The following is a 27,512-nucleotide window of genomic DNA, read 5'->3' as shown; positions in this document are numbered from 1 at the left end:
TAATAACAATAACAATAATAATACTAATTCCTAAAGCAAATAAAAATACAAATAAAAAAAGTCTGACGATCTACGGGATCTTTCTAGTGTGCCCTGTGAACATGTCAACAGTGTTTCATGTTCTTAAGGTCAGAAAATAGCCGGATGTTAAGACTGGAAACTTCAATATATGATTGTATTGCTGCTACGTCAAAACTTTGACAGCAAAATGTGACATAATTCAAAATGTTTGGCCCCAACTGTTTGGCCTTTAGTAAACAACATGAAATCTATTTTGAACCTGTAAATCAGACACTTATCTCGTCTTCTAGAGAGCTCATCTGTTGTGACTCAACACAATTGGCCCAAACGAGGATTTCACACCTTCAAGTCAAACTTTTCCCAACACGTCACTTCAAAATGAAAACTCTGTGCCATGAATTCACTGTATGTTATTTACAAACTTAACATGTTTGTGAGTCACATGCGGTTCATTCAGAATGGACCCGTGACCCACTTTTGGACCCTGACCCACCAGTTGGGAACCACTGGATAAGGGAGTAGATCTTCAATCATTTAGTCTTTTTTATTGTTTATCAATTTTAAGAACCTGTCATCACAGTTGCTGACCTGCTTAAATATTGTTCACTCATTGCTTGTAAGCTCCACTGCAGTGCAACCTGCAGTGTTTAAATCTGTTCTGCTTTTAATACTTATTTTAACAAATGTTGCTGTGTCTATCAACACAACATGCATCACTTTGGTCACGTTTTGGTTTTGTCAATCATTAACATTGTTTTGGAATCATATACAGAAGGAAATGAACACTATTATGAATTGAATGCAGACTTTGTGCTGTTGGGCTAAATGACAAAGAATATGCAATGAAAATGATAAATACTTGTTAAAGATACTGTGTATTACAGTGATTGTTGATAACAGATAACAAAAGTCATGCCCTCTGACAGACAAGTGTAGTGACGTGGTTCAACAAATAATGAACAGAAGCTACTGGAATGTGGTTCTGTATCATCAGGTCTGACAGTCATCCAGGGGAGCACCTTTTTAAAACTCTTTTTGTATTTGTACTTTATGTATTATTCTCATTTTGTTCTCTCTTGTGTGTGTCTAAGTGCATAAGTCTGAAGTGTACATATACACACATACATACACTCACCTGCCACTTTATTAGGTACACCTTGCTGGTACCGGGTTGGACACATTTTGCCTTCAGAAATGCCTTAACACAGGTGTATTGCCCCCTCCCGATTGAGAGAGAGTTACTGCCTCAAGTGCAGACGTTCAAGTATCTCGGGGTCTTGTTCATGAGTCAGGGTAGAATGGAGCGTGAGATGGATTGGCGGTTTGAGCAGCTTCTGCTGAGATGGGCACTGCCAGACCGTCGTGGTGAAGACAGAGCTGAGCCAGAAGGCGAAGCTTTCGATTTACTGGTCCATCTACGTCCCAACCTTCACCTATGGTCATGAGCTCTGGGTAGTGACTGAAAGAATGAGATCGTGGATACAAGCCGCTGAAATTAGTTTCCTCTGTGGGGTGTCTGGGCTCAGCCTTAGAGATAGGGTGAGGAGCTACTACATCCAGAGAGAGCTCGGAGTAGAGCCGCTGCTCCTTCACGTCGAAAGGGGTCAGTTGAGGTGGTTCAACATCTGATCGGGATGCCTCCTGGGTGCCTCCTGTTGGAGGTGTTACGGGCATGTCCCACTGGTAGGAGGCCCCAGGGTAGATCCAGGACACACTGGAGGGATTACATATCTCATCTGGGCTGGGGTGCTTCGCTTGGCCTGCTGCCCCCGTGACCTGGCCCCGGATAAGTGGATGAAAATGGGTGGATGGATGGATGGATTACTAAGTACAAGTGCTGTCAAAAATATTGATGTCTGGTATAACTGGTACGTTCTTCCCGACCTCAGCAGGGTGAAAGGCAGTTATCTCCTGGCCTTATTGTCGCAGTGTCTGGTGTAGACATCCTTTATGGAGGATAGAGCAGCACCTGTAGTGTGTTCAGCTGGATGAACTCCTCTTTGCAGGGCATTGTGGTCCTTTTCGGGGCCGTTTCCATACCAGGCAGTGATGTTACCCATCAGGATGCTTTGGATGGTGCAGTTGAAATTCCTTAGTATTTGGGGGGATACCTGGAATTTCCTCAGGTGACGAATGTAAAACAGGATCTGCCTTGCTTCTCTCAACACTAAGTCCAAATGCAACGCTCAGGTCAGGCCCTCAGTGATGTGGACACCAAGGTATTTGAAGCTCTCCACCGAAGACCCGTAATATTGAGTAGAGCGTAGTTCCTTGGCTGCTTCTACACAAAGTTCAAAGTCAGCTGGTGAAAGGTCGATTCATTACTGTTGTGTATAGAGGTTGAAGATTGGTGCAATGTAGAAAACGTATTGACTTAAAAATTTAAAAAAAAAAATCAGTGGACTGAATAGGCTCTTCAATTCCAAATTGATCTAGAAAGGCCAAAGTTGTAAATTGTGTAACACTGGAAGAGCACAAATTCAAATTTGACTGTTGTAAGATTTTAACAACCCGGAGTGTGACCTGATGTTACTGTGTTATACAGTAAAATGATTTTACCATCATAACTAGGTCAATTTCTGGTAATCATTAAAACTATTAGAAGATGTCAAAACTATAGTGCAATTCAATTTTATTTTCAAAGCCCAACATCACAAACCATAATTTGTCTCAGAGGGCTTTGCAGCATACGATGTCCCTCTGTCCTTAGACCCTCACAACGGATTAGGGAAAAAATTCCCCCAAAAAAACCCTTTAACAGGGGAAAAAAGTCTCCCTTTGACTTACAAATCTTGACTTGAATGTTTTGGCTGTTTGAATCATTAATCAGTCCTTACAGCCATCCTTAGAATATACAATGTGTCAGTGTGGATTGCTTTTTGTTTTTGATCATAAAATTGACTTAAACTCAGATATAGAACACACTTTGAACGATCGCACAGCAAGGGAAAGATTGTAGGAGTTGATGAAAGGAGTGTGCCTACAAAAGGCAAACAGTGCCACCACGAGGCCAGTTTGGAAACTTAAAAAAAAGGTCACAGTCACGTTTATGAAGCAGTTTTCAACCAAGGACTCATTTCATGTGGCTGTAGTGATAATGATGAAATGCTACAACCTCTACAGTTTAATTCAAGCTTCAAGGAATACAAACACTTTGTTTTTTTTATCATTCCAAGATTTTAAGAGAAGTATTCCACGCTTTTATTATAGCTCACCTTGACTACTGAGAGTCAGTCTTTACTCTCAAGACTGCAGTATGTGCAGAACACTGCTGCAAGGTTCCTGTAAACACGGTTGTATTTCCCCCATACTCGTTTGAGAGTTAATTTTAAGACTTTACCATTTGCCTGTAAAGCATTTCACAGATTAGCTCCCTCTGACTTATCTGACCTTTGAATGCCCTACACCCGTCCCAGCTTAGTCAGGTTTTCTGACCTGTCACTTCTGGTCATCCTTCAGGCTGTGCAAAAGCTCAGGAGCGAACGCGACCTCCAGTCTGTGGAACAAACTGCCCCACCACACCGGATCCATCCCCTCTACTGAGTCGTTTACAGCCCAGCTCAAGGAGCACTTCTTTACTTTGTTTTTTAATGTACTTAGATCACCAACCTTAAAACAAAAGTTTTTGCATTACTCATGGATTTTATGGTCTCTGCCTGGTATATGCATTTGGTCAGCTTATGTTGTCTTTAATGTGCTACAGAAATAAATTTGACTTGACATTTTATTTCCCAAAGAGACAAATAACCGACGCAGAGAAATGAACTAATGAAATCCACACACTGCCTTTAATACTGTACATTTAATACAGATTCCACTTGAGTTTTTTTTTTTTTTATTTTTTATTTTTTTTTTTATAGATGGTCAATGGCAAATCCTTTTTCTGCCTTATGATTTCCATAAGTTAAGAAGCAAATGTAATAGCATATTTCAGTTTCTCTCTTTTGTATTTAAATTACCTTGGAGCAAAATCAAACAGTTTGTAGGTCCCATATAAATAGGAATGATATAGAAAAAAGTGCAAAAACTGAGAATTCCCATCCATTTTAAGAAGCAGAAATAGTGAGGGCATATATTCGTCGTCAAACTCCTGTGACCTCTGAGTTGAGAGGCACATTTCTCACCATCTCAGAAAGAAGACTTAAGCAAATACTGTAAAACATCCTTGTCATTTAAAATTTCCAATTAAGTTACATTAAAACATGGCGCCATCTCCTGGCCACAGTATGTTATTATCTCTGTGAACCTCCTCGATGCCACCACCTCATAGCAGAATACTGAAATGCCTTTAACAATGAGAGCTTTTCTTCCAATTAGCACAAAGAAAAATCTGAATATTGCAGAAGAAGTAACTGGAATTTGCAAACCTTATTCAATTTTTATCCCCTTTCATTTTTGCAAGTTAAGCAAACCTAAAAAAAAAAAAAAAAGTCTGACAATCATAACTTCTTGATTGTTAGATAACAAGAGGTCCTGCGTTTGACACATAAATTGTGGGGCAAAATTATCTACAGTTGTACTCTGTGATGTTTCAGACCTAATCCTTTGGGTTAGAACCCAGATTCTACTGGATATGGATCTTGATGCCTCACCTTTAACCACATGAAAGTTTCTTACACTGTTTTTTTGTGCTACTTATCTGAGGTCTTCAGATGAGTGTGTGTATGTGTCTGAGTGTTTATCTGCTGTGTGCATGTCTGTTGGGGTAACTCCTAGGGTCAAACTGGTTCAGTGGTTTAGGGCTGACGGCGTTCCCTCTTGGTGAGCAGGTAACACTGGATGGTTCTCAGTCGGTCTTTGGCGGGGGCGAACTCTGGCTGCAGCTTCAAAGTAGACTCGTACCAGCGCATTGCTTTCTCAAACTCCTCCTGTCATCAAGAAACACAACAACCATGTCACCACGAGGATATGACTTCCATTTCTGCTTTGTAAATGCCTTGACTTTCAGTTGATGGAGTGGTTAAACTTGAGGCGCTGAAGGCGGGTTCAGACAACAGGAAGTTTCAAACCCTAACTGGTTTTGAAATCAGGCCACATCACACACATAAGAAGTAACTTGAGAGACATTTTTCTCTTTAATCTGAAACATGCACACACTATGAGGTTTGAAAACATCCATGCATCACACACTACAGGATATTGGTAAGATTATAGTGCCAGAGGGAACAAGAACGCACCACCTCATGTGATCTCATGGGGAAGCAGATTTGTACAAAACAACCTGTTGCCACAACTTCCTGTAATGTAAATGCTTTGCACTTGGAAAACCAAAAGCAGAAAGCTACATCAGTCTGGATGAGAGAATGGTTGGGAAGACGCGGCCAACATGGGTTGTCAATTCTTCAGAGTGAACTGGAGGTGAGATTTTAACTTTCAGCTTTACAAGGTTCACACACATTTTTACCAATTGAATTTTAAAACTTCTCCATAACTTTCCCATAATATTTTAGCCCATTTCAGTAACATTATCTAAGTAGTTTACAACAGGTTGGCCTATGTAGCAATACAGCCATGACCAATAAGAGTGCTTTTAGACTACGAGTCACATTCACAGTGGCATGGTGCCGCCTGCTGCTCGGTGACCATTCACACGCTCTCACACACCGATGAACGGCCAGAGACTGACTGGAGGAGCTGGGGATTGAGCCACCGATATTCCGACTGGTGGAAGACCAGCTCTACCTCCTGATCTACAGCCGCCCCACACTCTTCCCAGGTGGATAAGCAAACTGCTAGCGCTTGCTAACTTTACCTGCCGATCAGACATTCCCCCAACCAACTAGGTGCATAGGTGACCAGCATATATGGGGACTTAGCAAAACGTCAAATCTGCGCCCCTTTTTTGGGGATAGAAAACCGAAAATCCTGTAGGTGTCAGCACAATTTGACGCGTTTGAATTTAAAAAAATGACGTTTGTATGCATTTATTTCATGTTAAACAAATGTTTGATTTATGGAAAAAGTCACACAGCGCAGCACTAGAATTTAAATCAGTAATACAAGGAACGAATTTTGCGCACACATGTTCTGGGCTGTTTAAGAACATATAATACATATTAAAAACTGTTAATGCCAAACCATTTCCACACCTGGAAAACAGTTTTTCTAATTTCATAACTTTTCCAGGAACTTCATGACCATGGGAACCCTGACTTTAATATCAGTCTACATCCATGTGCTAGGTAATGTTGGCTGCAAGGGTTAGAATGTTTTCCTTCGCTTGAAAACACTGTCAGCTGCTGCACTGATGTCATCATAAATAAAATTAGCCAGAATTTAAATCCTACATATGAAACAAGTCTGATAGTATTGGGTCAGCCCTGATGAGCCTGTCAGCAGGTTGGCAGTTTCAGATTGGATCTGTAGACCTATCACATTACCAGATAGTCTGAGCTGAACATCAGAACAGACCAAGGTCCCAGAGCAGATCTCTCCTGCGATTGTTAAGAGGGGTAAATTGGGATAAATCATCCCAAACCTCCTGTATGTCTGAGCCCGGCTTGAGCTGTGGGTCATGTCATGACAAGCAAACACGTAATGATCAAACAGTAACAGAGATTGATTGCAGCCAGTACCATTGCTATATAGACGTTGGCAAGGGTAAAGTGGTTCACGACAAAGTGCGGGGCGATTTCTACTGCCATACGGGCGACTGTGAGAGCGTCCTCCCATAGCCGAGCGTTCTGGAAGATGTTGGCCAGGCTGATAAGCGGCACGTCCTGGTTCGGCATTAAAGAGAAAAAAAAAGAATATTATTATTATTTTATATCAGAAACAATAATTTACTTAGTGTAAGCATCCGGTGGGTTTATTGCTGGGAACAGCTGATGTCTAACTTACCTTCATGTGATGGGGAGCGTAGTTGAGGGCCTGTCGCAGGCAGTCAATGGCTCTCTTGCCTTGACCTTTGACCCTCCAGTACAGTGCAGCCATGCTGGATAATACCCAAGATGTCTGATTCTGCACACAGACATTAAGGAGGGGGATGAAAGTACAATTTAAAGATGCGATAGGGTGTTACAATGGCTGGGTGTTACTGCTAAATTATGCACAGCCATGACGTTGCTAATATTGGTGGGCGCTGAAGATATTTTGAGTAGTACTGACAGCAAAGCTTTAAAGAGTTGGTTAATGAGCAAGTGTGTGTGCAATTCAATGTTTTTACATAGCACACAATGTAAAATGTCATCTGATCTGATCCTTTCCATTAAACATTGGCATTTCAATAGTAGTTAAGTGTAGCAGGGAACTAAGTATTGTAGAAAGGAATGAAACATGTTCACGTGATGTTTAAGTTGTCAAAACATTGATTATTTCAACACAAAAGTTTCTCTGTGACTAAGAGAAGTGAGAGCTCTTACCTTCTCCAGTACTTTAGCGATACGTGTTCCCACCTGCTCAAAAGACTGAGGAGAGAACTTGTCTTTGCCGAGGTTCTGCAGGACCTGGGGGTTAGGACAAGAAGAGACACATGTGAGACTGTTAACTAAGAAGTGGGGCTGTTCAGACCATGTAATAATGGTTTGACTCTTTCACTGTCAATCACACTATGCTATATTTTCTTTATAAACTAAAATAATTATTCCACTTTAGAGTATCTATACCTGTTGCATGATCTTTAAATCAACCTATAAATGTCTTGGCTGTTAAACTGTGGCTGTTTCAGAATTTAACTACTTTATACCCTGCTGGACCTGCTGTTCTTTTGTAGTACCCAGCACAAAAACAAAACCTCCTGTTAGCTTTAACGCACCCAAATATAACACATTAAATTGCGTGCTGCTATTTTTGCCAACGCCTGTCTTTCAAAGGTCATAGGCTGCTGACTTTTAAAGTTAGCTTGATGATACTGGTATCATATGAAACTAGAAGACCTAAGGAATACAGTGGTACCAACACCTTATGCTAGCTTCTCAGGAAGGGCATTAAATAATGCTCAAAAGTTAGGCTAAATTTTGGTGAGGGAAAAACAGCACGGCCATTTTCAGAGAGGTCCCTTGACCTATCACCTCAAGATATTTGAATGGAAATGGGTTCTGTGGATACCTATGTGTCTCCCCTTCACAGACATGTCCACTTTATGTTACAGACTTGGGCACAAACTATGTACTTTTTTGTTGGCAATGTTTGTTATAGATTTATGACTAGAAAAACTTGACACACAGTGCTGAACTGCATCTCAAGTTATTCTTCAGGTTTCCAGCTTTGCATTCATTTGTTTTCCCAGTCAAAATACTAAAATTATCTACAAATTAGAGGTAAAAAAGAAAATTATGGAATTTTAAAACTGCAATTTCATAGTTTAGATGATGCTTTAGCCAATCAATCAGTGCCAAATTTCAGTACCTCAGAGCGCATCTGGATGAGAGTGAGACTATATCCTCCCTGCAGTTTGTTTAAGTTCAGTCAGGGTAATAGCGAGCCGAAAGCCATTGCAAGTGTGGCTTAACTTTTTCATAACAGACACAGATATTTGTAATGCAATATGCAAAGTTGGTTAGGGTGATCCACCTTGTGTCTAGACTGTGTCACACGAATTTTTTACTCACACATCTCACTCAACAGATATGCTTATTTTAATATATGCAGCTGTTCAGACTGGTGCTGTGCAGCACTGTTCCTAAGCTGCATCTCTCACGCGTAACCACGACCAGAAACGTTTATGCTTCAAATCTATTTTTTCCTGATAGTCTGTGCGTAAATGTGAGATTGATGCCCAATAAAACACAACTATTTTACAACAGTTGAAGGTGTTTCTTCAGACAGGAACAAGAGTGTTCTTATGCTATGCCCTAATGACAGACTGACAGGGTGGTAGGGATGGTGCCTAATTCCAGGTACCTGTATTGGTTTGAATATAAATGGTGCTCAGCCCTAACTGTGAAACCTGTTAAAGCTGTGGACCTCCTTAGTTATATACTCCTATACTTAAGGTATAGTAAAGGAGGAGTATAAAGAGTATCTATGGCTTCGGCCACAGCTCACCTCACGCAGTTGGCTCTCTCCAGTGTAGTGGATAGCGGCACGATTGGCCACCCCTGCTAGGTGGTCAAGGGTGTGCATACTGGCAGCTAGGTTGGCGTTGCATAAAGGTTCAGCAGCTGGCTCTTGGAGTGGAGTGGCAAAGTCTATGTGCTCTGTGATGCTGAAAAAAAAAAAAAAAAAAAAAAGAGACAGAATGGGAAATCAAACATAAGACTAAAAACTGTATTTAGTGAATTTTGGTTGTTGATGTGCTGTGATGCAAGAACATCAATGAGGCAGTAATGTTTTCTTTTTTCCTTTGGTTTGCTGTTTATGTTTCTATTTCTAACTACTGAGATATTTGCTAAAGACAATCCACACATTTTTAAGGTATTTTAAAAGCTCTGCGGATATTATTTTTCCAGTTATGTGAGAAAAACAACAACAAACAATGTGACCATGATTAGGAGAGTGAGAGTCTTACTCGATGTTCTTGGCAGAAACTGCCAACCAGGTACTAGCTACAGTGGTGAGGTCTACCCTTCGTGTCCGCTGGCACTCCTCTGGCCCTGGCCAGCCAAGACTTGTGTAGTCCCTCCAGCGGCCTGCCCAAAAACACGAAAATTCACAAAACATTTGTCTCAGTTGGGTGACGTCCAGCACCTCAGTGCTCTTTCTGTGATCACGCTGGTGTAGAAAATATTACAGGTGTATGTGGTACCTGAGGGGCCAGGCGATGGGATGGTTGGCCCACTTATCTCTAAGACAGAGTGTCCTCCAGGCAGCGACTCTCCGTTCTGGCCGTCATCAGAGCTGGCAACACTCTCTGTCCCATCCACCTTAGCCTTTCTAACCCGCTTTACCTGGAAGGTTATCTGATGAATAGAAGTCACTCATTCAGTTCAGCTACACACACTTCAGTCACATCAGTCCCTGAGATCTCGCAGATGTTGAACTCAAACATAATTCTATGTTGTGAAAAGGACGGCCATGCACACTTACCCACTCAGCTCCCTCATCATCCTCACAGTTTCCGAAGCATGGCCCACCACCGGCACGGGCACCCATGACACGGTCATTCTTTAGTACCCGGATACCTCGCAGATCCCCTCGTTTGCCTCCGACATCCAGCGCTCCCTCAAAGGCTCCCATTAGGTCCTCCTTCAGTTGCCACTCCTCCTCCCCTTCCACTCCTCCACCACCAAATGGGGTGGCTGTTTTAGCTGTTCCTGAGGCTGAGGGAGACGCCCGCTGCTGTCCGGCTGCCTCACCTGACCCGTTGCTGTCCAGGATAACCTCTGAAAAGTGGGGAATAACAGGAGAAATCAGAGAATAAATTAGCGTGGTGTCGAGCTACATGAGCATTTTGTTCAGGAAAAAAAAACACTATTTGGAGTTTGATAAACATATTTTTCAGTGCAGCAAATTAAGACTGAGACTGTTGTGGTCTTATTCCCAATGACATTTTGTCAGTCAGCTCAAGAAGATGCAATTATACCATGACGGGACATCATTAAATAAGTAATGCACATTCAAGTCCAAGACCAAGACATGCCCATATATCAAAAAGTGAGCATGCTTGCAATCTTTGACCTGAATTTTATAAAGTAGCAAATAAGGCCATTGCTGTAAAATCTTGTATGCTCATGTTGGATACATACATGCATACATTTCCTGACTGTTTCTTATTGTCACTGTAAATCATTTTCTTACTTTCAAAGAGCAAGGAGTCCTCCATAGCAGCAATGGCTGGTGAATCCTGCTTCTCTTCGCTGCCCTCCCATTCCTCCAGCTGTATACCGAGGTCCTTCTCAGCCATGCAGACACCACCCTCTGGATCAACACAAGTTCAGTGAAGCACAATTATTATTCAAACTGTACCCTTACAGTAGATCTGCAGCCAAAAGGTATTAGCTGACAATTAAACTGTATTCATGATCATTTTTTAAAATGCTGTTACTATATACTTGCACATTGTTCCCACACCTTCATAATAATTACATTAAAGGACGTTTTGAGGACTTTCCAGGCTCAATTATCTCAAATTTAAGGATCCAACATGTCATAGTTTGAGACTTGGATCAAGGCTAATTACTGTTACAACACTGAGCAATTTCATAATGAGAACTAGCAGGCTTTACAGAAGCTCAGAGACAATTAAAAAGAGAGAGAGGCTTGAAAGTGTAAACAATTCTCAATCATGCTGTGTAGGTGGTGGCAGGTGGCGCGTGAAACAGTGACGTAACTGCTGGAGACACACATGCAGCAGACAGCAGAATGTAACTTAACTACTAACGATAAAAGAAAAATAAACTTCAACTTCTTTTCTTGCACAAAATATATCAATTCAAGAACTTACAAAGACCCACATCTATTTGTTTCTTAGATTTTTTTTCCTTACTTCAAGCACCCGGGGGAACCCTGCTTGCAGATATTTTATAATGTGCATCAGGAATAATTTAAGACTTGAACTTGAATTGTAATCATTATTGGTACTGCCCTTTAAGACATGCTTTTTGATTGGGCTATAATAAACTTTGACTTTACCTAACTAATCTGTAAAAGAACTTTGGGTTGCCTTTGAGTATGAAATGAAAATGCATGTACCTTACGCTGTTTATGTACCATATAAATAAATTTGCCTTGCCCAGTAACCTTCAACTTTTTCTTTACAAACATGACTCCTATTACTACTCTGTCACTGACCGATACCGTGGTTCAAACCAAAGTCAGATGATGAAAGCTTTTGCACCAGCTCTTCCCTGGAAACAATTCTCTCCTTGACAGAAAGTGATGCATTTTATATTTTGAGACACAGCAACTGTGTTTGTTTTTTTGGAACAAACAAATCAGTCCCTCTTCAGCTTCTCTCTCTCTCTCTCTCTCTCTACACTCCGATGACTGCATTCATGGTCTCAATTTACTCTAGCAAAGCTCCGATTTTTTCCAAACTTGGAAACGACAGTTATTGCCAGGAAGACATTAGATCTGGATATCACTTTCATATAAGAGCTATGGAAGACCCATGATATATATGAGGGATGTTTTTATTTCTTATACTACAACACTGAACCCAGCAAGACTTGTTTCAGGCTGGACACAGTTTTTACAAGTAGCAAATGTTGACTCAAAGATAACAAGGGGATGGGGCTGTTAAGACAGTAATAATGAGAGCGTGCTCTTCATTATAACTCCAGACACCGCAGTGCTGTGAGAATGCTGCTATTGTTGCAGCCCTGTATAGCTCTCTTTGTTGTACTGGTGTGTTTTCCTGTTGTTTGTTAGCTTGTCTACAATGATATCTTGGGCTATGGAGCCATTTCTCAAGTGCAGTAGTTAGCAACTGAGCAAGACTCTTTGTATGATGTTGTTTACAGAGCCCAAATCATTACAATTTGTTTGACAATACAATACAGAGTCAAACATGTTGGAGAAACTGCAGCAATTGTACATGAGAATGTCTGTGTATATTTTTGTATTTAAACTTTTACCCTAACTTGAGGTAGGTGTGTGTTTTATAAGTACTTTTGTGACCTCCTGCATTCAGCGTGCTTTAAGGCAGCAATATTTAGCTTTGGAGAGTAAAATATAGACCCTTCTAAATTTGGCATCAGCTATTTTCTACGGCCTAAATTATTGAGTGGCAAAATTTCCCACTTCAAAGCACTTTTCTCTTCACTCCCACTGATATGAATAAAAAAGTAGGTGCAGTCTCTCTTCACATCAGAAGCACAACATACTACTTGTTTCTCACAGCTACTGTTCAGCTTCTAGGGACAACATGGCCGGGTTTCTGAGTTAAAGATTAAAAAAGTGCAGAACCTGTCTGGGCCCACAGCGCATAAGGTCATTTTAAGCCCATGGCTAATTTCCAGCTTGACACAGGTAGTTGCTGGAGCTGGACAATTTAGCATAGACATGTATTTAACAAAAGATTTTTGGCAATTGAAACAATAATTTAGACTTATCAGCCTTTAATAAATGCCACCAGATTTACACATTGTGGTACAAACATTTTGCATCGAGTAATGTCAGACTAAATAAAATATACGCAAATTTAAAAGTGAAATAACACCGTGGGTTTACAAGTGACAAGCTGTGAAATCAATCAGAACATGGGCTACTGTAAACTGATTTGTTTAAATCAACTTGTTATCTATATATCTTTATGCCAAAGCTCAGGTAAGAAAATAATAAAAAAAAATGTATGGACACAAAATAGGGTCAAAAGTACTGTAGCTGTGTATGACCATATCTGAACGTGTGAGAACATTTTGTACAATTATACTGAAATCTCCGAATGTGTAAAAAATATTTGGACAAACTAATTTTTGAAACCAAAAGGAGATCTGTAGCTGTGCATGACCATTTTGCAATCAAATAAAAATGATTTGCAAAAATATTTTCCAAAGTTTAAGCGCATAAAAAAGATTGGCACAACCATTTAAAATAACAAAAAAAATTTTGCAATTACACATTTAAGTTTGTGGGTGAAAAAATGTATGAACTCCAGGTTTACAGTGCCAAAATAAAACTACGAGTGCAAATACTTTTGTCCCACTTTTCACACTTCCTCCTGAATAGCCAGTCAGGATGCTCAGACTAACATATAATTTGTTTATCCAATCAGGAACATCATTTCACTATCCAATCAGGGAGCCATGAGGTGAGCCTTCTTTGCTGTTGGTCTGTGGCTGCAGCTGTTGAGATATTGTTTATATATTCAACATTCAACTTATTTTGATTACAGTATTTTTACACATTCACAAATGTATTGATTCAAAATGTTTCACATATTCAGATATGGTCATACATCTGACCACAACTTTTTTAGATATAAATAATGCTTATCACTGCTCTGTCCTTGCATGTTTGTACATAGAGGTCAGCGATGAAAAACCTGCAAATGTTTCAACATCTTGCTTGGCCTAAACACAGTCTAACAATGCAATTATTAGGCCTTCAAAAGTCAAGAAAGTTTTCTCTTTAAAAGATACTCTTCAAGTTGGTATAGCTCTCTAATAATGTCTCTAAATCCCTAATTCTTATCCCAGATTTATACTGATGATTTGACACTTCGCCACAGTTCACAGGTTAACTGCCTGCTATAACAAAATCAGGGAGAGTACCACTACAAGTAATACAATTCTAAGGAAAAAGTTATACTTCAGAGAGGGAGTGAAATAGCGCCATGTGTGTTTGATAAACGTACCTGAGCAGGGCTGTCGGTGTGAAAGGTTGTAAAGAAAGGGGTAGAACTGCAGACAGCGCAGCAAAGGTAGGCTGGTGCGACACTGTTCGCAGCCAGCGAAGGATGAGAAGGCAGACGAGGAGGAAAGGGCCGTCACCAGGATGTGGCGGAACAAGGCCAGTGCACCTGTCACATTGCCCTGGGCCAACTGTACGCTCACCAGACTGAGCAGGGTGTGGGGCTGAGGGGAGGGAAAGCAAAACAAAAACAGGGGAACATTAGCTGATGGGTGGCATGTGTGAAAAGTGACTCAGCTTCAGCAGGTGTAGGTACGTCCTACAGAGAGGTAAAGACAAAACATGCACATGTACATGCATCTTTTAAGAAAGTGTAACTACACTTTTACAGTTTGTGGCAATTGAGTGACATATGAAGATATCAGCATTCCCCACTCTAGTTTACCACCTCCAGTTCTTACATATATTCTACCTGTGCTTCCTGAATTGGTATATCATCAACAAACTTTGTATAGACACCTGTTTTTACTTTTACATGTCTCTGTTTTTTTCTTTTCTTTTTTTCATAGCTTTATTTAACAAGATGTTGGAAATGTTCCCCATCGATTTTAGTCCATGCTGACTCAATAGCATCTTGCAGATCTTGCACATTTTTTGGCCACACACTCATGCTTTAAATCTTCCCAAGGTACTCTTTTAGCTTAAAATGTGGAAAATCAGCACGCCACTTAAGAGGACTAAATTCATATTCATGTTCCTGGAACCACCTTGAGATGATGAGAACTTCGCCACATGGCACAATATACTGCAGGGTGCTTAAAACTGACAGTAAGTGGTCGTTACAAGATGTGCTTAGTTTGAACATGATGTGGCATTCAAATGTTGCTTAGCTAGTTTTCAGAGTGGAGTATCTTCTATGCCAACTTGTATTGCTGGTAATGATTTTGGATGAAGTAAGCTTTGTTCCAGACACGTCATATAAAGGCTAAAATAAACTTTTGATTTGTCCTTTCACCTATTAGATCCAACTTGTGATGTGATCTCATGCATGTGTGGTGTGATGGCAGGACTGGGAAGGGTTTTTTTTTTTGGCTAACCTGATGGATAAGAATCTGTTTCTCATCAGAAAAGGGTGATGACTACAATGGTATTGCTCAGGTTTTATCAAAACTTCCAGTGAAATTTGTGTATGAAGTTGAAGCATGTGTCTTCTTAAAGGTCTGCTTGTTTTTGTCAACAAATATATGAACCCAATATGGTGGCCAAAGCTGTAAAGTAAATGTGACTGAGCATTTTTGTGCAACTATATGAGGGTAAAACCCAGCAGGCTAGCCTTTACCTCTGATGCATTGAGAGCCAATGCCTGCTCCAGCAGTGTTTGTGCGTGGGTGGTCAGGCCATGGTGTAGCAGCAGGTTGGCGGCGTTGGTGAGGGACAAGAGGCGGTGGGAAGGCGGGGATGAGCTCAACACTTGGCGCAGGCACTGCAGGGCACGGCTGCCATTGCCTTTGGCCCGCCAGAATAGAGCTGCCTCATTGTAGACCTGCCAGCGGGGTACAGTAGCCTATATATAAAAACAAACTTCTGTTAGCTCTGAAAATGAAAGACTTAAGATGGGTTTAGACGACAGCAGTTGAGAGCAATTTAGAGGGATTAAAATGATTCATAATGACATTCTTACATATGAGATGTAATGAATTCTTCTGAACGTGCCAACTGTGGTTTGAGTGTGTGAGTACTGCCTTTCAAAGAGATAGATATGCACCGAAGAATCAATATTGGGGAAAATCCTGTCATATTTTAACGTACCAGTAATGGCTAAAATAAAGCTGCTCAATAGCCTTTCTTTACAAAACTCTATGTTCTGTCCGCTTCAGCCTGCTAGTGTTGCACCGTGGCTCCCCTTCAGCCGAGCTCTCTACAGTTGAGGAATTTCACTCCATATGCAATATTAAATTAGTGTGTGAAGGTGAAAAATTATCTTATTGCACCAATGTTTGACTAAGTGCTGACACCTGGGGTGGCAAAATCTGGTAAGCTCAGATGAAAACAAATCTGTCGTCTCTCCTCTCTCTTTCTCATAAGCACAGAACAGTGAACAAAACAGGAAGCAGCTTCTTAGTTTTAGCCAGCTGAACGTCTCTTTCACAGGTTAAATGACAAATGTTGCCGGCAGCAGGTCATGACAGCTTTTGCTAATTAACATTAATTCTGTTAGCGAGTTCATGGCGGGCTCAAATAAAACTTGGCTGTTGTTGGGTTTGTGTGCTCTTTGCAAGCCAGTGTCTGTGCTCTGCCAAAGATCGTTTATGGAAGTACATGAAGCTTTACTGCGTAACACTCCTGTACAACCAAGCGAGGACTGAGTGTTTTTGTAGTCACAATAACTCCCACAGGGGGCCAAAATACTTGATGAGGACATCCTTGCTAAAAAGGTATATTTGCATTCAGTCATTTAAGACAGAAATGTGTGTGAGGAGCCCTCTTACTTGTTTCATAGCTTCAGCTATTCTGGATCCAATCTGTTCCAGCGTCCATCCTCCACTACGTAACTGCAGTATCTGTAATCACACATAGTCATATAAATGATTTGATACTCTTCTACACAGATCCACATCCCATAGACAACACAAACATAAACATACAGATAGTTGTGATAGTAATTCTGTGAACATAGTGAACATTTTGCATCCATCACCACTATTTTCCTATTCAAATCACACACACTTATAAACAGACAGGCAGACAGATACCTGGGAGGCAGAGGGATCTGGCAGCTCCTTTTCTTCCAGAGGCCAGTCTAGTGAGGCAGGCAGGAGGGCTGGATATGGTTGGGGGACAGGATCACAGTTTGGCAGAGCTACCGTCAGAGGAGGACTGCTGCTCCCATAGAGGAGAGTTGCCACTGAGCTAAAAACACACAATCAGACATACTTCACTCGCAAGTCATTTTTATGTGGTATGTTTTGATGTAAAACTCTGGAGACACAAGCTGACTCTTCTGTCTCTTGGCTTTAAATCAGTATTCGTTGCTTTGTGTCTGCTGCAGTATTGAAGATCATTCTGAGAAACTTCAAACTCAACTGGATCACAGCAATGCTGCTACAATGTACCCACAAAATACCCCCCATCGAGAAATGTGTACTGACCTGAGGCCCAGTGTTTCAGGTGGAAGGTAGTAGGTTGGCAGCAGGTGAGCAGGGGGGACACTTGGGTACTCGTGTGCACAGTCAGTCCTCTGAGGCCACAACATCCTCTGTATGTCCTTAAGGAAAAACACAGTTTGCTCTCATTCTCCAAAACAACTGCATGGTTCAATTGTATTCATGTTATCACATTGAAATATATGTCTGTAAATAATTACACAAAAAACAAACAGACTATTAATCAGTAGGGTTGGGTACTGTTAATATTCAAACAGATAATGGTAGCTAAAATTCGGTACCAGTACTCAACGGTACCTTTTTTCATAACTTTACTCCCTCTGTAATAACAAAAAAGTATTTTCAGTTGTAAAAACTAAGTCCTAACTTCTCAGTATCACCATCATTTATTTAGAACATTCTGCTAATTTTTCAGCAGTGCACCTGCGCTTCGCCAACTGGGTGTGGCCAGGCGGATTTTGCAAGTTTGGCACACCGTGCGCCTGACGCAGCTACTCCTCTTTCCCACCTCCGTCCCTCCTACCTGCGCAAGTCAGAAAGAGGGAGGAGAGAAGGCGTGGAGTGGGTTTTACACACATCACACCAATCAAATAAGCCCTTCTCCTCGCCCTTAAATGCGCTGCGCAAAGGCGTAATGAGAGTTTACTCAATTCACCATGGCAGAAGACAGCAGCAGCGTCAGACGGCCAAACTTCTCCCAGGAGGAAACTGATGTTTTGGTCCGGGAGGTCCAAGCTCGCAGTGTCCGAATATACGGAACTGCGAGCAGACCTCCACGGGCTGATGATGCAAAGGTAGCCTGGGAGGAGGTCACCACAATTGTAAATTAATGTTGCATTTCTCTCGTGCGCGCATGCGTTCTCTCTTTCTCTCTCGCAGTCTCACTCTGTTTCTTTTCTTTTGACTTTTCTAAGATGACAGATGCTGAATATATACTCTCTATCTGATGCTGTGGCTGTTTGTGGCTGAGAGGGATGTGAACTCATTAGTTTGCAGCTGTGTTAATCAAATCAGGTTGGATTTCCATTACACGTGCCAAACATGCCAAACAGTGCCAATCCCCTTTGATCTGACATCAGATGTGACGGGACAGTCGATATAGAGATACATTTATGTGCTGACTGCAGATAGTTGCATTGAATAGTGGTTTTTTGGGTATTTATTACATCGTTAATGTGCCTGATATTCTGGAAACCTGCCTGTGAGGTTTTGGTGACGTGTGCGCACTGTCCGCCGGTCAGCCAAACTTCGGCCTATACCGGCTGCACTCCCCCTGCGCTGACAGTAGACCTGGTTTCAGCTGGCGAGCTTTTAGTGCACCTTCGGCGAAGCCTTTTGGCACGAAACTGTCACTGCGCCAAGCTGGATCTGTCGACACCTCCCCCTGCTGCGCCGCCACACCCATCTCAGCGCACCTCGGTCTGCCAAACTACCAAACTGAGCGCACCTCGGGCTGCGCTGCTTGAAACTAGCTCTGCGCAGGGTTCGCCACCCTGCGCCGCGCCGGGAAACTAGAGCCCTATGTGTCTGCCCTGTGATAGTCTGGTGACCTATCCAAGGTGTACCCAGCCTAGGTCACACCGTAGTAGCTGGGATAGTCTCCAGACCTGAAGCCTAAATGTTTATGGTCATGGTTACACCAGTGAGATGTGGCCGAGACGTGAGCCTGAACGCAGGTACAGACAGCTGCGCAGATTAAAATGAGGGTGTATCTATTGCATGGGACGTGCAAGTAAAAAAAATTTACCTGACACACTTGCGGCCTAGAATCAGGCTGTTGAGTTGCCCAAGTCAGCTTTTCATTTTGCATTACAAATACTACAGTGAGTGTTCGGCCCACCCTTACACTGACTCTGTGATTAAACAGACTTCAGGGTTGATGTAGCCTCTCTCTCACTCAGATGCACTCTCATGTACCCAGATCTGGCACTGACTGATATAACGTGAATTGGAACTTGGTAAGTCCGATGGAATTCAGTTGGTACCCTTAAAAGTACTGAGTTCAGTACCCAACCCTATTAATCAGTCCCTCAAGTAACATTTAGATTGCAATGAGTCACTTAAACCGCAAACTTTTTCCCAACTATTTTTTGACTATTTTTTACTATGTAAGGCAAAATGTGATCCAGAATTTCTTTTCTACAGTAGCAGTAACTTTCTTTGGCAGGTCCAGTGAGGCCTCTGAATTCTGCTAACTGTGCATTAGCATTGCAGATGTATCATATTTCCTTTTGGTTTTAATTTGATGGCGTACTCTGCAGTAAATTTAATCAATCAAATGTAGTTCTCTGTCTTGCCTGTGTGTAATCCTGATGGCTGCCCCAGAGGGCAGCAGCAGGGTCCTGGTCTCCAGACACAGAGGGATGGAGCTGGGGGCTGTCTGCTGTCTGGTTTGAGTTACGCTCTGACACAAGTGCCACGCTGGATGCCACCGATACCTCCTCCCCAAACTGTGGAGAAAGACAGAAACAAGAAATGAGAGACAGAAACTGAAGGAATATTTATCACGTGTAACGTTCCCCTGGTTGCAAAAATATCCACAAAAACTAAAGACAGGGCCTTTCCATAATGACATGGAATTTGTTTAGTGTGGCTTCCCTTAAAATTCTTTATGCAGGAAAAAAACTATACAATAATCACCAAGTATGTCATAATATTCCAAAGACTCACTTGGACATAGTGGACATGCTCAAATAGATCGCCACGGTGATAACGCACAGGCAGGTCAAAGGGGCAGTAGAGGCTGCGCTGCTGCTTACCCAGCCGACACATCTGATGGTTCCCTGGAGGACGTATAAAACACAGTGCTCAGGTGCTGCTCTGAACTGCCAAACCCAGAGCTAGATTAATGTGACATCTTTTCAAACAACTCACACACAAAGCTTGCTTACTTTTGCCTCTCATGAGTTCCAAACAATCACACTGATCTCGACTCTACAGCTTTGCTACTTCTGTTCTGGTAAAGCTTTACCTTTTTCAAAACTGACACATATCACTTTACAGCAGAACACCTGTCTCATCTCTCATCTTGTTTTAAGTGTCCTCAGTTCTATGTGCATGGCTTCTTACCAAGTTGGGCTTCCTTAGCCATCTGGGTCTCATGGATAATGTTGCGCAGGATCTGCTCCTCCTGCAACAGCTTGTGTTTGTCCAGTGCCTCCTGCTGGCGGAGGTAGTGGTCATGCTGCTTTTGGTACTCCTTCAGTTCATTCAGTGTCCGTTGCAGGGATCTAAAAATATATAGTAAAATGAGGAAGGGAAATACAGGATGGGAAACAAAGCATACCACATGATCGTACTACAACCATAAGACCTACGGTAAGTTAAAGCCTTGGCATCCACACAAAATCCACACTGGCTCTCTGTCAGCTCCAAGGACTTTTCTTTTACTTACATACTCTGACTGCCACATGGAGAGGTCTAACCACAAAGAGACCAAAGACCAAAGCATTTCGGTTTTACAATTATCAATAAAAAAAAATCCCTATACTGATACATACATGATACATTTTCGGGAACTTTTAGACCAACAAATGTTTGTTGAAACAGAAATATGGTGGACAGTCCCAGGTACTCTAAAATGTTTAACAGCTTGAGAGCCCATTTGTAAGGAATACTTTCTACAAATTACTACAAATTAAGTTCTACCAGTCATTTGTAATGGAACATTTAAACTTTCCAGTGAAAATAAAGCAGGGGAAAAGCCTCTCAGATAACCCTACCCAGGATCAAACCTGTAACATACTGGTAAGCTGAAAGTTATAATTTTTGTGTCGCAGTTGCGCACCATGGGACAAGTTTGAAAATGTCTAGATATGGTGAGAGTGATTATCTTACCCAACCAAAGTACTTAAGAGTGTGTATGTATGAGTGCTTGTCTACCTGTGCTGCGCTTCCAGGCGTTGCTCCAGTTTTTGCTGACAGAGCACAGCGTGTTTTCTCCTCAGGGCCTGCTCGAAGCCTGGCTGGGCCTGCAGTGCCTGCTCGTAACACAGCACTGAGTGGTTGTATTCCCCAAGCATCTGGTCAGACAGCGATACAAGAGGAGACAAACAGACCATGGATACAGCAGAGGTCAAACAGTGATTTTTTCCAGTACCAATCACACTGAAACAAAAGTAAAAGAACTAAACAGACGAAAATCAGTGCATGTATAAAGAACCACATGCTGGTGAAAAGCTTTGGGGACTCAAATTGCAGCGTGAGTCCAGTAAGACGCAGATGATTCAATTAAGTCCTTATACAGATATAAACAGATTGTTATTTATTGTATAAACGCTGTACCTTTACATTCAGAAGATAGTATCGCTTATACACATTAACCAGTAAGATTGCTGACAGATAATTTTTGTCTCATTTTTGTTATGGGAACCCTGAAACTCAACTACAGATGGTTAGTTAGCAAAAGTTTTTATCAGTATGTTTGCCAGCACTTTAGGTACACATAACCCTCCTGTGAGCTGCTGTAGCAATCATAGGACGGAAAGAAAAGGATTGAAAGGCAAGCTAACTAGAGTTTAGTTAGGAAGGCTTTAATTAGCTATATATTTCCTCCCAAACACCTAAAAGTTTGCATTGGTAGGTCAAAACAGGTGGCCAAATCGAATCAGATTTGGCTGTTCAATACAAGTATTTGACTATTTGTTCCTTTTTTTTTCCATATAAAGTTTGAGAGTTTGAAGGGGATTCAGCGGGGGACATTCATGTAACAAGCTAACGACGGATCGGCAATGTGCAACAACATTTTCTGCCAACAATAGATATCAAACAAAAGCCAGAGACTGTATTGTATTGTATTGTGTTGCTGTGAGCTGTAAATTCACCATTTCTAAGCAGAAGGCAGAAGATAATGTTATCTCAGAGCCTGATGGGCAAAGCCTCTCTTCCTCTGGGTCAGCAGCAGCCTATGCTGAAGAGCAGCTTGAAAGCAAGGAGCACTCACTCTGCAGCTACATCTCAGGCCCAAAACATCCCCAGAAGCTGCCAAAAAACAACTGCTGGACTGAGTCAAGTCGACTGAGAGGTCTCCAACTGACAATTTCAATCCCTCTAACTTTCAGGGGGAAGCCCTAAAATACAGGCGCACATAGCACTGAGCTTCTGCAAAAGAGTGTACTGACAAATTGCAGAAACAGCTGTGGTCCTTTTAACAAAACAGTTAACACCACACTAAATGGTTAACCACATGCCAAGTCTGTGGTCTAAGCCCACGTGCCTACTGAGCTGTAATTCTTTTTCTTTGACTTACAGCATAAATGTTGCCTAAGGTGTAGTGGCTGGTGAAGAGGTCTGAGGTAAGGTCCAGGGCAGCGTGGGCGAGAATAGCAGCATCTGCTGAGAAATGGGCGCGGTGCAGGATGTTGGCCATGTTGACCAGGGCTACATCCTTGTGCTGCCTACAAGTACAACACACACACACACACACAGTATGAGAATGTGAACACCTGTGAGCATACAATAAATAACATACAATTGCAGTGGCCCTCTGACCAGCCTGACAGTACCTTGGGGAGAAATGCAGAGCACGCACCACACAGTCCACTGCCTTTTGAGGCTCATTCTTCATACGCCAATAAAATGACGCCATGTTGTACAGTACCCAGGATGATGAGTTCTGGAACGCACAATCATAAAGAAGTGCACATTTTTTTTTAATACTTCCAAGGAATAACGGCTAACAGTAACATCTCTGTGGAATCTTTGTTTTTCCCAACATAGTTTTGCTGCATTGAACAATGGATCTTTGTCACATGTCTAATTGGGCTGAATTGCTAGTACTGTAAATGGGTCTGGGCTTGTCCCGGCAATGACTGTTGCTTCAATATCTGGTGTCAGCTCTGATGCTGACTGAGAAGGAGGCAGATAAATGAAGTATTTTCCATGCTTTACTATCTCTATAAAAAAGGCTTATTTTTAATCTAACCTGCACACATTTCTTGCTTTTGTTCAATATCTGCAAAGGAATATTTACACAGTTTAGAGAAGCTGAGTTGTACAGGCAGACCTTACCCTCTGTAACCCTTGATGGATGCGATGGCCCACCTCATCTACACTACGGCCCAGCTTATGAGACAATGAACTAAAAATGGGATCCTCCTTTGAAAGCAGCGGGGAGGTCAAGTTTGCCCTCTCCTGCACACCCTGGAACAGACAGAAGGGAAGAGTCAATTACTTTGAATTCTGGCAAGGCTACATCTCTGTTGTGTGCATAATACACACTGCACAAATGATCTCATCCCTGACAACATGGCTAAATGCAATTATCAAGTGTTTTACAACTAAGTTAACAGCATATCAACTCTCAAAGCACATACAATAAATGTCTCAGCAACTGTAATCAAATAATTATGACAAACTGGAGACCGCCCACTGGACTCTTAACCCGATAAAGCAAGTAAAGGCAGTAAATGGGTGACGAAATGAAAAGTGACATAGCGATCTGGGTTTTCCACTCTGACAGTAACAAAATAGCAACTTAACTTATTGTTACTTGCCCACAAAAAACACCACTGCCCTTTAATCTTTACTCCAGGGCCGCATTTGTAAAACTCCTGCTGGACTTGAATGCAAATTTGAGATACAATCATGTTGTTTTGAGATCATGAGATTACAGTGATTTGCATATCCCCATTCTTTACTGCTCAAGGGGCTGCAGAATATAAATGTCCCAATGAAGGGCCTACATTTAGATATCATACAAACAGCCTTGTTAATAAACTGCAACAAAAGCTTAGCTTTTTGTCCAGAAACAAAACCAGCTTTTCTCTGAGCTCCCCTTCTTCTTCTTAGTCCTTGATTATCAGGATGTAATTTACTGGCATGAAACTGCCTCCACTCTGGGCCATTAGTTTGTATTTCCAATTAAGCCCTTAGGGACATTACTGAAGACAAAAACAATGTTGCATTTCATTTGTTAAGGTTAGCTGGGCTTCCCTTTCTGAGAAATTCACACTTCAGTCTTCATAAACTGACACTTCAGTCTATGTCAGAAAATGGCCAGCTTCTGTTTTATCTTTGGTGCTCTTGAACTCTGTCCATACTCAACTTGCTCTTGTGACTAGCTGATGCTTCAGTAACCCTGTACCAGAAGTAAGAACTAAGAAATATGACTGTTTTTGCTGTTAGCTGACTGTTTAATAGGGAAAATCTGCAAAACCCTCAGATCCACCCATCAAGACCATTTTTGATAATCATCACATATCTGCCAATTTCTGGTTGTATATTATCCTCTCCTGTATGTCTCTGTTCTTACATTGTTCAAAAAATTTTCCACTGAAACTGTAAAAAGACCACTACTTGAAAATGTCAGCTCCATCAAACAGGATGCTAACACTTAAAAATAAAACTGAAAACTTATTTAAACAATAACTGTTATGTTAAGCACACGTGACTAAAGAGTTTCAATTCAACATAAATCTGAGAATGGAGAGTACCTGAAAACAAAGTTACAGTGTAAACCAGCTCAAAAACAGAAGTTTAAGTCAGCATACCAATTTAAACCAAATACTTATTGGGTGATAAGAGCAACTTAGATGGTTCTTTTGATTGTGAGTCATTCTCATCTTGTTCCACTCTGAGCAAACCAATTAACAAGTTTGGCCTCAACTCACCCTGAGATGCTGGAAAGCATGGATACTATATGGTAGATCAAACGCTTTCGCACAGTCAGGCTTTTCTAGATCTTGGGGCAGGGCTGACCGGGAATCCACATAGTCTTCAGGGCTATAGGAGGACAGCAGAAAAATAGCTTTAAGATGACACATTCATCATAGAGAGACATTAAACTAAATTTAAATGATGTCCTAACCACTGTAGAGATAGCAAGAATGTCTGCAATGATTTGTTTTATTGAGGTTAGTTTACCTGATGTCTTTGCTTTCCAAGGAGATATAAGTGCCATCATACAGGTCCAGGTCTCCCAGAGGTACCTTAGCCATTACACAGTCTGCATCCTCTTTGTAGTGTCTCTGCTCCAGCCCTGTGTCTCTGTCCTCATTTTCCTCAATATGAATCTTCTGCGCCACAAGCTGCTTCTACACAACAATAACCAGTGAGAACTAGTAAGCACAAGAAACGGACAGTTGACAGTGTAACACTTATCAGTGACTCAAGTAGTTATAGAGAGTACCTGTGTTCCAAATACGACTGGGGGATATGGAAAAAGTTAAATATCACAATATTTTTGACCAAATACCTTGATGTTGAGATTGTATGGTTGATGCTTTCACAAAATATTAACACAATGAGATTTTTGATAAATAACCATCAGTAATGTGGATAGAATGATAAGTGGGTAAAGACAAATAATAGAAAGCTAAAGCAGCCTGTTAAGTTCAGAAAATTACATCAATTTACTGCAGTGGTTTTCAAACTTTTGTGCTCAAGGCACACTTAAGGGCAAGCCAAAATCTCAAGGCACACCTACATTTATATCTGTGCACTATCACCTCTATAACATGTGTTATCACTTTTGTTATAACATCAGACAACAAAAATAAAAATAAGACTGTGAGCTTTCCTGATACTCTGTACTGACAGTTCTTCTTTCTCTTTCCTTTCAGTGGTAGGTCATCTTCACTTGTGCTTTGTTGTAATTTGCTCTGTACAATAAAACGATCCATTGTCACACTCACTGATTTCTCCTTTTAAATGTTATCTTCCCTCACACTGGCTGCCAATTAGGGCTTTTGATGTGTCACTGCTTATAATTCCCATGCACGAGCGGTGACAAATAGGTTCCCCATGACGGGTTTTTTAATTAAATTAAAGTTTGCCTCTTTATTAGGAAATGGGTGCACACAACATACTGTCAATTAAAATGTATTCATAACCTTTTGTATAGGCCCAGTTGAATATTGCTATAATAATGTGTGATTATCACAAAATCCCATGGCATTTCAGAACCACTGCCTTACTGTGATGCAGCCCTTTAAATCAGGAAAAGACAACACTTATGATAAAACAGTATCCAAAATCTAAGACGATATGTAGTCTCATATCACAATATGAATATATTATCAATATACGTCAAAGCCCTAATTCCAAATAAAAGAAAATGGTCTTTCCTCTCAACATAGTTGAGAAACTGTAATCTCCTTTCTGCACAAATTTATCTTAAGGCAATGAACTCTGTTGTTGGGAGACATAAACCAGAATCAACAGGATGAGAACCCAAAGGGAAACACACACACCTCCAGTTTCTTGAGGTAGTTAACACGAGTCTCTTGCCTCATGAAGATCACAACGTCATGTGGATGTTTCAGATTCAAAGGTGAATCAACCTGAAACAAAAGACATGGACAGTGCAGTAAGGACTGGCATAGAGTAAACGTAAGTGCAAGTGCAACCAGCGGATTAATCTAAGGATATGACGGTTTATTCAAGTTTAAATGAGTCATATTAGAAGTAACGTTAGTGTGTTCAACTCAGATACACATACTTTCAGATGGAGGTATTGCTGTCACATAAACATCAACACGCTCTGCCTCTCTAAATGAAGACAGCTGTACACGAGCAGCTGCCACCAACAAACATTAACGTAATGTCTCGCATTACTAAAGAGCTGTTTCCAACGCGGATGTTGACATAGGCCTGTAATATACTGGTCATCTTGACCTCAAACACCTAACGATAACGTCAGGTTTAAGGTAAGTTAGCTGCTGTCAGCTAACCGACTTAGCTAAACAAAATATTTTTGTTACATTGTTGCGTAGTATGTAACGTTACCGGAGCCGGCAAACACGTTTTGATAAGGTCAAATTAACCACTGAAATTACGTTAACAAACCGCATAAGGAAAACGTTACCGTTAATGCTAACGAATTTAGCTTTACAAGCTAGCCACCTAACGTTAGCAGGTCAATGAGCAAGCGTTAACTGTCATACTTGTTGTTGAATTTTCCCATCCTCCGTGACAACCCAGTGTGTCGTAGCTCCTCCGGAGTCCACTATAAGAATGCACAGAAGGATGAAAATCTTCCCCTGAAATGACGTTTTTCGCGAATAGTTGACACGACAGGGCAAAGACTCAGGACAGATTTTCCTGAGGTCCGCCATTTTTCTGTCTCATTTTGCTCTGTGGCAGCAGTGCTCAGCCTCCGGCCACGCGGCGGCGCTCGCGCCCGCAGCGCCCGCGCCCAAGACTGTAAAAAAAACT

General features: G+C 41.4%; 1 protein-coding gene across 2 annotated transcripts; it reads right to left on the bottom strand.

The window, feature by feature from the left end:
• Positions 1–3,697: 3,697 nt before the first annotated feature.
• ttc17 (tetratricopeptide repeat domain 17) lies at positions 3,698–27,450 on the bottom strand. Of its 2 annotated transcripts, none has more exons than XM_049604326.1 (25): positions 27,242–27,450; positions 26,549–26,638; positions 25,221–25,390; positions 24,968–25,079; positions 23,367–23,498; positions 22,862–22,971; positions 22,606–22,753; positions 21,240–21,379; positions 20,427–20,587; positions 20,028–20,140; positions 19,655–19,807; positions 17,343–17,449; positions 16,947–17,103; positions 16,683–16,754; positions 15,533–15,757; positions 14,198–14,417; positions 10,699–10,818; positions 9,988–10,283; positions 9,707–9,860; positions 9,470–9,590; positions 9,007–9,166; positions 7,383–7,466; positions 6,862–6,981; positions 6,597–6,740; positions 3,698–4,889 (listed from the first exon to the last, which is right to left on the bottom strand). In XM_049604326.1, exons 1-25 carry the CDS (start codon positions 27,410–27,412, stop codon positions 4,758–4,760), a joined length of 3,612 nt encoding a protein of 1,203 aa, XP_049460283.1. In that variant the 5' UTR covers positions 27,413–27,450; the 3' UTR covers positions 3,698–4,757. The 2 variants fall into 2 exon arrangements, with proteins under 2 accessions (XP_049460283.1, XP_049460274.1); XM_049604317.1 differs by having other exon boundaries at positions 3,699–4,889; positions 17,343–17,458.
• Positions 27,451–27,512: the final 62 nt, after the last annotated feature.

Source organism: Epinephelus fuscoguttatus, linkage group LG2 (genome assembly GCF_011397635.1).
Source record: "Epinephelus fuscoguttatus linkage group LG2, E.fuscoguttatus.final_Chr_v1".
NCBI classification, from domain to species: domain Eukaryota; kingdom Metazoa; phylum Chordata; class Actinopteri; order Perciformes; family Serranidae; genus Epinephelus; species Epinephelus fuscoguttatus.
Note: the sequence above shows the minus strand (reverse complement) of the source record. Positions and strands in the feature narration are given on the sequence as shown.

Excerpts from the sequence above, each read along its gene's own strand:
- ttc17 (XM_049604317.1), bottom strand. The coding sequence starts at position 27,412 with ATGGCGGACCTCAGGAAAATCTGTCCTGAGTCTTTGCCCTGTCGTGTC. Across the intron at positions 25,080-25,220 it reads TTGGAAAGCAAAGACATCAG|CCCTGAAGACTATGTGGATT; the intron begins GTAAACTAACCT and ends GTCCTCCTATAG. Across the intron at positions 6,741-6,861 it reads ACGCTCCCCATCACATGAAG|GACGTGCCGCTTATCAGCCT; the intron begins GTAAGTTAGACA and ends ATGCCGAACCAG.